Genomic DNA, 12369 nt, shown 5'->3' with positions numbered 1-12369 from the left:
ACAGAGGGGTCTCGTCCTCTGGCAGGATGTTTATAAAAGAGCAAGGAGGGGCCACAAAAGTAACAACCCACACATTCTGGCCCAAGTCCAATTTGTGACTTAACGTAGATTCCCCCTCAACTTGACTTCCAAAGGCAAATGTGCTGCAAAGAAGTGCACTGCACCAGAGCTCAGAGCAAGGACAGCAAGAAGGAGCTGGAGACGCACTTCATTTCTGGCTGCAGCCCCTAACTCCCAGGCACCCCTGGCCTGGGGCTTCCAGGTGGTGGGTGATGCATCCACCCTCTCCAGAAAGACGCAGGGAGGAGGCATGTTCAGGGGCTGCGTCCTGGGCCCTGGTGCTCAGATGAAGCAAAACCATACCTCCTCCACGGTGTCCCTGCCACAAGCCCCTCCCGAGAGGATCCCCGTCTCCACGAGCTCAGTCTCTGCCCCCTGACACTCCGGGGCAGAGCTGTAACAGCCAGGTGTTCACTGGAGGTTTCCATAATGAAGGCAGAGTCAACACACATCCACACTCCCGTCTATGGAGCCGGAGCTGACCCGTGTAAAGATCACGCAGCGAGTCAGCAGCATCTGTGGATCTGATCCTGGGAGGTCCCTCTGTCTGCCTGCTGCCTCTTCGAATCCTCTAGAGGAAATGGACCTTAGCTCCACTGATGGATTTTTGAGTTTTCCCTTCCTCCATGGCTTCCCCTGGTGGCTCAGATGGCAAAAAAATCTGCCTTCGATGTCGAAGACCTGGGTTCGATCCCTGGGTTGGGAAGATCCCCTGGAGGAGGGCATTGCAACCCACTTCAGAATTCTTGTCTGGGAAATCCCATTCAGAGGAGCCTAGAGGGCTGCAGGCCTTGAGGTTGCAAAGAGTTGGACACGACTGAGTGATTAACACTTTTATTTTCATGCCCCTTCAGGGGAAGCCCCTTATATTCTGAAGAGCAGATTACGCCTCATGTCCACCTTGCAATATTGCACCAGTCACAGCTGAAGGCTGGTCCTGGTGTGGCCTGGTGACATTGATTTGCTGTATGAACCTCCTTCCAACACTTCCCACTCAGCCAGGCTGAGTCCTTCAGGAACAGGGAACTGGCCACACCAGCAAACGCTGGTCTGGAAATCAGAAAGGAACAGCCTCACTGACCACTGACCAGCCAAGCAGCTAGGAGTCCCGGGGGTGGTCAGTTTTCTGAGTCTTCCTGGCCAAGCCACTGCACTCAGTGACTTAAATCCAATGCCAATCGAGGCACTGGTCTGAAGGTATTTCAAAGGTGTGGTTAACATCTATCATCCTTTGATTTTAAAGAGAGGTGATAATCCTGGATAATGCTGGTGGGCCTCGTCTCATCAGCTGAAGGCCAGAAGCAAAACCTGAGCTTTCCCTGAAAAGGAAGGGATTCTGCCTCAAGACGGCAGCATCCACACCTGCTTGAGTGTCCAGCCTGCCAGTGCACGCCCAACAGATGTCAGATTTGACAGCCTCTGCAACTGCATGAGCCAATGTCTTACACCAAATCTCTTCAGCAGGTACCCCACTGGTCCTGTCTCTGGAGAACCTGACTGACACGTCAAAGCCAGGCCCCACCACGCTGGATTCGTGTGGATGCTGAGCTCAGGAAGAACGGGCAAAAGCCTCTTCTCCAGCTAGGATCAACACATGCCACCCTCCTGTGTTTCCAGAACATTCCAGATGCAAGGGAATGGCACTGGGGGACTGGTTGACATCTGTGTCATAGCTCAGATCCACCGAGCTGAGCTTCCTCCCCTTCAGCGGCCCACACCAGCTTCACCATTTCCCGTCCAGGACGCGCTCAGCTCTGGCTCACGGGCACGTGGGTCAGCCATGAGCTCGTCCCAGGCAGTGCCCACTGGGCAGGCACCACCACACATCCAGGAAGAAGACGGAGATGCTGACAAGGTGGCCTCCCTCGGAAGCCACCACCAAAGCACTTCCCAGTTTTCTCCCAAAGGTGGAATTGCCTTTACCGAGCCTCTGATGGGACACCTCTGAGCATCGCAGGGCTCCACGTAGAGACTGCGAGAAGAAACGACTGATGCTTCCGTTGCTCCCCTACAAGAAAACGGTCCAGTTCCTCCACACACGGTTTCATTTCCCAGGAAAGAGACCCTTGCCTGAGTCCACCGCTTTGCAATGGCCAAGGCAATTTCCCCAGTTAGCCGGGAACACAGGATTAGCTTCCCAGGGGTCATGTCTTTCTTAGGGACTTGACGCTTCAAGGCCAAGTTCAAGGTTGCCTTGAGCAATGACCCCCCCCCACCCTACCCCATCCCAAATTCCTGGGGTGACCAACCTTGGGCTGGGAAGGTGGCCCCCACATTCCAGCCAGGAGGGCAAGTGGACGTGGGCTCCTGAGGAAAAGCACAGACCTATATCAGAGGAAACGGTATTCACGCGTCTTCCTTGTTTATCTATTCCTGTTTGCTTATCTGTTCATTCATTTAAATCTAGCCAGAAGGAAAGTTTTACTCCTGCAACATCGGTCTCACCTCCTGGCTCAGGCTCCTTTCTGAGCCTTGCTAAAATCCAGACTGGCACTCTGAGAGCTGGCCTGAGGCCAGGCTTGGCAAAAAGGGCCAGGGCACAGATCCCCCTGCTAACTGCCAGCTGGAAGCCTCCTTGGTGCCCTTTCCCTGCAGTGCTTTCTCTGATTCTTTCTCCTTCTCCCTCTCCATCTCCATCTTTCTCTGTCTCTGTCTCTCTTACACACACGTACACGCACACACACACACATGCAAGCAACTCCCATGCTGATGTATTTCCCACAAGTAGAAATGAGCCTTGGAAGAAGACCTCTTTAAAAACACACCCCACCCCATCGTGACTATCTTGGCGTGTATGGGATCAGGTGATACCACCCGAAACAGAATCCACCACTCTGCTCAGTGCTACATGGCAGCCTGGATGGGAGGAGAGTTTGGGAAGAGAGTGGATCCATCTAGATGGATGGCTGAGTCCCTATGCTGTTGACCCCAAACTATCACAACATTGTTTGTTAATTGGCTGTACCCTGATACAAAGTAAAGTTAAAAAAAATTAAAACAAACAACAACAAAAAAATAGAATCCATTACTGTTTAAAGGGCTGGCAGCACAATGACCCTACTATATAAACACTGCTACATTCTTCAGAACAGAGCAAGTCTCAGGAACAAATGCAGTGAACAGTCGGTGGAAACATCCCATTAGATGGACAGGATTCACCTGTGACGTATTGATACGTATTATATGTAATGAGGAACCTGCTGGACTCTATGGCTGCATTCCCACCCAGGTCCTTTCAGAAGTCTAGGAGTTTTCCCTCGATGAGGTCCAGGATGAGCCCACCTGGGCTAGAATCCACTTCAGGGACCAGCGTCACAGCAGAAAGGCAGCATCCCGCTTCCGAGAAGAAACGCGATGCACGGGAGTGAACGACTCCCTGGAGCCCGGGTAAACCCTAGCACCTCCCATCTCTGTGTCTGGCACCTCCAGCCTCACAGGTGACATTCCCTCCGGGGACTCGTACTTGGCACCTTCACTGACACCACACTAGAAGTTGCCTCGATGGTCTCCAGCATGTATAAAACACAGCACTTATTTAAAAACACATTGAGCATTAAAATATGTAAGTAGCAAAAAGGGTCCCCTGCAGCTGCAACAGAGTGGAAAAGTGCACTGGGTGTGGAATCAAACACCCTTGGTTTGGATCCAATTTCCAAGTTGCTTGAAGCGATGCTTTGGGTTAGCCAGAAAATGCCTGAGTCTCAGTTTCCTCCTCCATCAAATGGGGACAAGCATTCCTCTGGGGGCTGCTTAGAAGACTGATAGGCCATTGGCTGCATACAAAAGGGCTTTCTATGAAGTAAAGCACCAGAAAAGGTCAGCTGTTCTTGTGACTCTAGGTAGATTATGCAAATTTAAATGAAATTCTCTCTTTGTCCTGGGATTTTAAACGATTCTTCCTGAATATATATGGGATATTCTATCACAGGGCTTCCTAGGTGGCGCTAATGGTAAAGAACCTGGCCTGTGAATGCAGGAGACTGAAGATCCTCAGGTTCGACCCCTGGATTGGGAAGATCCCCTGGAGAAAGGCAGGGCAACCCACTCCAGCATTCGTGCCTGGAGAATCCCATGGTCAGAGGAGCCTGGCAGGCTAGAGTCCATAGGATTGCAAAGAGTTGGACACGGCTGAAGCGACTTAGCATGCATGCACCCATTATATCATAACTGAAATCAGTTTTACTTTTCAAAACAGCATCTGATGAAATGCTTTTGAGTGCCTGGGATAACACGATCGCTAATTCGCGGCATTTAGGTGACAGCGCCATGACACACTCAGAAGAGTTAACACTTAGGAGTGACGCTGGCGCTTGGTTTTCAGTGTAAGTAAAGAGGAGCGGGGAAAGCAAGCGTTCAGAGACGGTGACGGGGGAGGGGGAGGCGGAGGTGGGCACAGGCAGCGGATCCATCCGCAGCATCACGTGGTGCGACGTGCGCGGTGCTGCCTGCCCACGGCTGACACTCTCCTGCCGTGAAAACCGAAGCCAGTTTTACTTTCCAGGCAGGAAAACCCTCCGAGATGAGTTCTGCCGTATGTGGGTAAGGCCCCCCCTTCCCACGCTGCCCTCATGCCTGGGAAATTAGAACTGCACATCTCCTCTTCAAAGCTACTGCTGCTAAGTCGCATCAGCCGTGTCCGACTCTGCGACCCCAGAGACGGCAGCCCACCAGGCTCCCCCGTCCCTGGGATTCTCCAGGCAAGAACACTGGAGTGGGTTGCCATTTCCTTCTCCAATGCATGAAAGTGAAAAGTGAAAGTGAAATCGCTCAGTCGTGTCCGACTCTTAGCGACCCCATGGACTGACTGCAGCCTACCAGGCTCCTCCGCCCATAGGATTTTCCAGGCAAGAGTACTGGAGTGGGGTGCCATTGCCTTCTCCGCCTCTTCCAAGCTAGTTCTCGGTAAATATACTACCGGTTTTTCACAACTCTCCTCCACGCAAACCACTGGCGAACACATTTTTGCAGCCTCACCCAGGGTTCCTGTGCAATGTCTTGGGGGCAATGCTGACCATTTCCACTCGGCCTTTTCAGGGGACGGGGCCCCAGGCGACCGGGAGGATGAGAGCCCGCGGTCTCCTTACCTTGAGCCGTTCACCTGGTTAGGGTTACATTCCATCTTGATGGTGACCCTGGCTGGGGGTTGAGACAGCCAGTCCTGCTGAGGGACGCGAGGGCTCATCTTGGATGTCTGTCCATAGTCGCCGGAGGAGGACGCGGTCATGTCCGTCTTGGGCAGGTGCGGCGTGCCGTAGGCGCACTCAAACAGTGACTGGTCCTCACTCACGACCGATAACGCTTCCTAAACGCCCAGAGAGACACACCTTCAGGACATGCCAAGGAACAGCCGTGCTGCAGAAAGTCGCTAACGTCAGAGTCATCTCTAACTGGGACCCCACTGTTTAGGTACCTTTTCTGGTGTCCGTTTCTATCTTTCAGAAGAAAAAAGGAGCTGGCTTTCTTTCCCTGAGAAGGTAAGAGTTGGAACTGGCAGACCCAGAAAAACTTTTCTGCAGGTCCCCAAACATCCCAGGCCTGACTGCAGCCCTGCAGATAATATCCACTTTAATCTCAACTCAAGGAAGTTGAATTTCAAAGGTCTTAGAAGACATCCAATCGCATGTGTCATTATTTGACAAATGCAATCTATAATTCAACCAGACAGGGTACAGCATGGTCACGGAGATTAAAAAGCAGACATGTGACCACTAACACCTAAGCATCTGGCAAGACTGCCACATTCCCAGGAGATTTCAAAGAAGAGCTACTTAGAAGAGTGTGGGGGAAATGGGGCTCCAAAGGACAGACAGACAAAGATACAAATTTTTCCATTTCTAAGTTATTAGCTGAGATGGAGTTTCAAGTGGCGCTTCCATGATGGTGAACATCTGGATGATAAATGAACCAAAAAAAAAAAAAAAGCTGTGAATTAACCAGAGGCCTCTCGGATGTTTAAAATACCTATACCACTGAATAGCTCTTTTCACCCTTGATTTCTGTTTCTATCTTTGCTCATTTTGCATGATTTGTTGAAAAGAAACAGCAATGTGCCATTGTTGGACCATTCTTCTGAGGCTTTAAGTGAAACAAGTGGTTAGCCTTGTTGGCCAGGCTGACATTCTACAGCCAAATCCACAAAGGCAAATATGACTGGGAAATCTCAGCTGCTTGAATGATACCTCACGCAGCAGCTACACAGAATAACTACAACACAATCCAATTTTGCTTGCTATAGTTAAAGAACAAGTCCGTATGGGAATTCATGCTTATTTCATTTCCTGAACACCCTTGGCACTGCTATTAGCTTTTGAGAAGCAAATGCTATTTACATCACACATTTTTTTTTAAATGGAAAACTATGGCAACCTTCTGGTCCGGACTTCCATCCCCCAGAGGGGAAAATCTGAGATCCGGAAAGGTCCAGACCTCACCTGGAAGTGAGCAGCCCAAGATCAAGCATGGAATTCATGAGGACATCAACAAGTGTTTTATCATCGGCTCCGTCCTGCCCCCAGAGCCTATGACCTTCTTAAACATTTCTCGGTTTGGGATGTGGGTCTGCATTATCCCTCCTTTATTGTTTGAATTGATACTCAAGTCAGGATGCTCCTCTCCACCCCAGTTGTTAGTATTAATAATAAAGCTCTTCAAAGCAGCCTTTCTGAGAGAAACCCCCCTCCCTACAGATACGAAGAAGTATCTGAATCTTTAGGGAACACACGCAGTTTCATAAAGCACCCCCCAATCCAGTGTGTACCCCCTCCCATTCTACCTCCCCCCCTCCACCTACCCAGGGACCAACTTCTTCATCACTCTCCAAGTGCATGAACTTCACAGCCAGCCAGGCACACTGTACTGTGAGTCAGTGAGCAGGGAGAATCGCAAGGAGCAAACTCCGTGCTCTGGATCCGAGTGGTAGCCAGGTGTCTGTGCAGAGGGAACAGCCCCCGCCCCCCACTGACATGGCTAAAATCCCTTAGAACCAGAGCCGTGGGATGGCCGGGGAAACAGAGCTGAGGATTTAAACGGTAACACAAACTCTCCAACGGGGTGCTGGACCCACTGGAGAGCCCGAAGCAGGCACAGGAAAGACAAGAAGAAAACCAAGCAGGCCTCTTCCCTACCCGGCAAAAGCAAGCGCGCCAGCAAACAGAAGCAGTCTGAGAAACGGGCGTGGCAGATGGGGAGCGGGGGGGGGAGGTTGAGGGGGGAACCTGCATCTAGCGGCTCTCTGGACTGGTCACCAATGGAGCAAGCAGATGTAAGGAGGCTCAACTCACAGATGCTGGGTTAAAAGCCAGATCGGCACCGTGGACTCAGTGCAGTCCTGCTAATCGACAAAGGCAAAATTAGAGCTTCTTCAATAAAGTTTGCAAAACAGAGTCTGCCTTCCCATAGCAGCACTGGAGAGAATGCTTTTTACACACTCAGAACAACAACAACAACAAAAAAAAAAAAAAACAAGGCTCTCCTGCCTGGTCCTGCAGACCCCACCAAGCCTCGGAGGGGAATAACATACTGTGTAATGTTAGCATTGGCTCACTGACTTAAGGGAAACACGAATAAACTGGCACAGACGGGTTAAATGCGAGGGACAGGCTTCACATCACAAATGAGTAAGAAGAAGGCTTTCACAGCACAGAGAGTAACGATGTTAAAATAGGAGTGTATCCCCTAGATAAAGCAGGATATTCTGGCAAACACACCCAATGATCAAAGACATAAAGGCAGCATAGGATTTAGACACTGGACCAGCTTAGGAGAACCCAAACAACGCTTCAGTGTGTGTTTGGGGTGGGAGGAACCTATCCTCACATCTGGCATAGCATTATTTCACCACATGGTCTTCTAAAGAAAGAAATCAAAGTTAACAGAGATCGATTTAGGGAAAGAAATTGACAAAAGCTAGAGATACGGGGGGCACACAGCTTTCCTACATATCTGAAAACACTCTTCTGCGTGAATCCTTCATGAGGATGGCCATAGCCTTCGGAACAGCAAAAGTTGCTTTCCTTCGCTAGAGGAGGAGTCGTCTAAAAATGAGACAGCTTTAGGATGAAACGTTTCGTTTCAAAAGGGGTGACATGCGGTCCATATTCTGGAAAGACAAGAGAGCGTGCCCTGGAGTGATGCTAAGTAAGCCGAAGCAGCCAAATATCTAGGACTGAGTACAAGTGAGGAAAAATAAATAATTAATGGAATCACATACACACACTCACACACACGCCAACTCAGCACATCAGAACAATGAAGGGGTAAAAAGAAGCTGAAGGGTGGCTTTCAGAGACCTGCTTCAAACAAGGAGGCTCCCTAAAGTTAACTGCCGTTCTTTAGAAGAAAAGGAACGCCATACCCCAACAGCATGCCTTTGTTCACCCGCTTGACTTTGTCTATTACGGGCAGGTTTCATCATCCCTTTGGCCCCAGGATGAATGACAAAGGCTGAGGCATAGGATTCTCCCACCCCAGCGGCCCTGGGACTTCAAAGCTGGGAAAGGAGCGAGCCCAGTGGGATTAAAACCAGAACGGACCGCTACACAGCGGCTGGTAACCAGGACAGGGGAGGCCCTTGTCTCCAGCTCTGCAACTGACTGTTCCTGGCCTCGACGGGTGCTCTCCGTGCTCCCCTGACACCTGGCTTCCCTCCTTGTCCGCAGCCATCTCACCTACCTACCTGCCCACCTGCCAAAGATGTGGGCAGATGCCTTAATTAACATGTATGGCTTATGCCCTCAGAACCTTTGGCCAGCCTTGGGGACTCAGGAACTGTTTTGGTTGCTTTATAATAGAGAATTTTTTTTAAAAAAGTCCAAACCTGGCAGAAACGTGGCATAATAATTTAATATGCCTGCCTCTATGTTACTATAAAAAGACATGAACTTTAGATTGGTGTGTGCTGGTGTGTGGGTGTGTTTTTCTGTAGCTCGAGAAAGCTGGAATATTCTGATGTGGCCGGTGGCAGGCAACAAATGCCATTTTTATGAACTTAGGAGAAACGCATAAATTCTAAGCAAATGGCCCCCCAAACAAATGGGACCGCTGTGTTACTACACAGTGTTTATTATTATTTAAATACTGAATATACCAACAACATATGAGGACCATTCCTTTGGACTTTGGTCATAGCAGTTGACCAATAGTTCCAGAAAGTGAAGACAACTCAACTAGATTATATTTCAAACATAAGACTAAAATATTATTCTGTTAACTAGATTTGGGTACAACAAAGGATCCACAATGCTTATATTAAAAAAAAAAAAGCTGAATGCACATTTAGGCATACTGACATTTTCAGCAAAAGATTTCAGAGGTCTTGTAGCAAATGAATTTTTTTTTCTGTAACAGATGAATATTTTGAGAGGCTCCTATGGTTCCAGCAGAAGAATTATAAAAGAAGGGTCTGGACTCAATTTGGCTTCTAACTTTTGATCCCCATGGTTCATAAAAACACTGAAATGTCAATACAGAGAACACAACATACTTAAATTTTCATGAAGATCTGGGTGTGGTAAAGTGTTGAAACTAACAAAGTCTTAAAGAATGATCGGCTCTCTTTCACAGCTGGAGCCAGGAGAACATACAGAGGGAAATGGTCCTTATGTGGTTTTCAAAAACCCAGAAAACGGCCAGAACTAGATGTCCAGAGGACAGGATTCCCAAGGCGACCCTCAGCTTCCCCAAGTCTTATGTGCCTCAGACAGTTATGAAAAACAAATGGAAAACCAAGTGGAATAAGCATGTTAAGATTATGGTCACACTTCAGAAAAAAAAAAATTTATAGAAGCCCTTGCTATCACAATACAATATCCACTTTAGGAAGCCAGGGTCATCCAAAATCCACAGTCTGCCTTTTCGCCCAGGCATAGCCAACCAGTATCTGGTACATCACGTAACTGCTTTCATTGCAACAAAAACAACATCTTTGAGCCAACACCTTTACTACATCAATACGTTTGCTTGATTCATAAACAGCTGATCCATCACTTAATAAACCAGTTTACACTGGTAAGCAACTCATATGGAGCATCCCTTTAAATCCTATTTCACTGTTTTGTTTTGTTTTTCTTTAGGATATGCCATTTTCCACATTTTACCAGCTCTGAAATCTGGATGCATCTCACCATTGATGGCATATCATGGGTTGCTGACAGCATTTCTTCTCCTTTTATGGCTGGCAAAATTATGATTCATTTTATAATCAATGACATCTTACATTTTATGAACTATGGTCATCCCTAGTGGCTCAGACGGTAAAGAATTTATCTGCAATGCAGGAGACGTGGGTTCAATCCCTGGGTTGGGAAGATCCCCTGGAGGAGGAAATGGCCACCCACTCCAGGATTCTGGCCTGGAGAATTCCATGGACAGAGGAACCTGGTGGTCTACAGTCCATGGGGTCACAAAGAGTCAGAGTTAGGTGCTCAACTTGTATCCCATTCCAAGACTTCCCACGTGGCTCAAGTGGTAAAAGAATCTGCCTGCCAATGCATTTGCCACAAGAGACATGGGTTTGATCCTTGGGGGGGAAGAACCCCTGGAGGAGGAAATAGCAATCCACTCCAGTATTTTTGCCTGGAGAATCCCATGGACAAAGAGGCTACTTGGGCTACAGTCCTTGGGGTTGCAAAGTCAGACAGGACTGACACGCAAGCGTGAGGAAGGAGATGACGCTGGTCATTCAGTCCTGATGATGGCATGGTAACGTCAGGAATCGTTCCTGTCCACAGATGAGAACTGGGAGGGGCTGGGAAGAAAAGTGACGTCAGCATGAGGATAGGCAGCAGTGGGGTCCATGGATGGACACTCGCCACTCTGGATGTGGCAAGCAGAAAGAAGAGACTGGCCAGGCACACAGTGTTTCCCCAGGGCCTCATCGCAGCTGAGCAAAGGGCAGCCCTGACAGCACAGACAAGAGATGGAACCACCTAGAAAGAGGCTGGTGGGGAGGAGGCCCGGGACAAGGGTGAGGGGATACATACCCAGAGTCTCAGCACTGAGGTTGCAAGTAAGGGGTCAGGAAAGCAAGTAGATAAGCCTGCTGGAGACTAGGAAGGAATCTTGTAAGTATTCAGTACAACAAGCTCTCCTATGGTCCTAGAAGTTATGCAGCAATGGGTCCCAGGTACACTTAATTAGCTTTTCTCACTAGTTTTCCTAAAGGAAATCAACCCTGAATATTCATTGGAAGGATTAATGCTGAAGCTGAAGCTCCAATACCTTGGCCACCTGATGCAAAGAGCTGACTCACTGGAAAAGACCCTGATGCTGGAAAAGGAGAAGGGGACACAGAGGATGCGATGGCTGGATGGCATCCCTTACTCAATGGACATGAGTCTGAATAAGCTCTAGGAGATGGTGATGGACAGGGAAGCCTGGCGTGCTGCAGTCATGACTGAGTGACTGAACAACAACTTAATAGTTTGAATCAACAAACCTGTTCTTTTCATTGGTTAATCAGATAATTCAGACCCAAACTGATGGCCATCCATCAGGATGCGTTCGCTGCAGGTGGATGCAATCTGTACACAGGATTGCACAGGAAGAACTGGGCAGGTAGGAACAGCTACCAATATGCTACCGCGAGAGCCACACGGAGGCAGACCTAGCCACACTGGAGGGTGATTTATTGGGTTGTCTCAAGCCCAGATGTTCGTAACTTCTCTTCAGGGCAGCGTGCATGCGGTAGGTGCTTCTGGAAAGCCTACTCTTATCTCATTTAGAGGAGAAAAAAAGCAACACAAAAATAGACAAGGCGCCTAGGAAAGGCCTCCACTCCGTCTGCCCAACAGGCCAGGCCTTCGGTAATTTTATTCTCAGCATGTGCGGTTTTGCATTCATTTATTGCCAGCACCTCATGAGACGAGAAACCTCACCTGACCAGTGCCGTTTAACTACAGCACTTTTAACTACGACCAAAAAGCCAAACACTGTGAGTTCAAGTTGTCTCGTCAGTGTGAGTGGGAATCATTTTACCCCTTCTTGATATTATTTTCTTTCCTTAATTCTTCAGCAGGGGAAACATTAAAATCATATATTAAAGGCAGCATCTAGCTTTGAGCTCATGTTTTTCTCATTTAACACATTGCTATTTTAGTCCCCCCCCCAAATATAAAAATCTTGGATAAACCTCAAAGGAAAGATGTATGTAAGCAAATGAGGTCAATTTAAGAGCGTATTTCTCCAATGTGGTATCGCTTCGTATCAAACACGTTTACAACTGCAATACCAGCCTGGTGCTCAAAGAATGAGACCCAGGGCTGTGAGGAGAAACGTGCAGGCAAATATATTCGTATACACACATTCACATAC

At 48.5% G+C, this 12369-nt stretch overlaps 1 protein-coding gene across 6 annotated transcripts in view; it reads right to left on the bottom strand.

Annotated features, from left to right (window-relative positions):
* Positions 1-12369, bottom strand: part of ERG (ETS transcription factor ERG) — a 230941-nt gene that overhangs the window by 70951 nt on the left and 147621 nt on the right. For all 6 annotated transcript variants that reach the window (XM_040263905.1, XM_040263918.1, XM_040263913.1 and 3 more), the window contains exon 2: positions 5145-5362. In XM_040263905.1, the coding sequence (XP_040119839.1) occupies positions 5145-5362 (218 nt within the window). The remainder of the gene's footprint in view (positions 1-5144; positions 5363-12369) is intronic.

Source organism: Oryx dammah, unplaced genomic scaffold (assembly GCF_014754425.2).
Source record: "Oryx dammah isolate SB20612 unplaced genomic scaffold, SCBI_Odam_1.1 HiC_scaffold_2, whole genome shotgun sequence".
NCBI classification, from domain to species: Eukaryota; Metazoa; Chordata; class Mammalia; order Artiodactyla; family Bovidae; genus Oryx; species Oryx dammah.
Note: the sequence above shows the minus strand (reverse complement) of the source record. Positions and strands in the feature narration are given on the sequence as shown.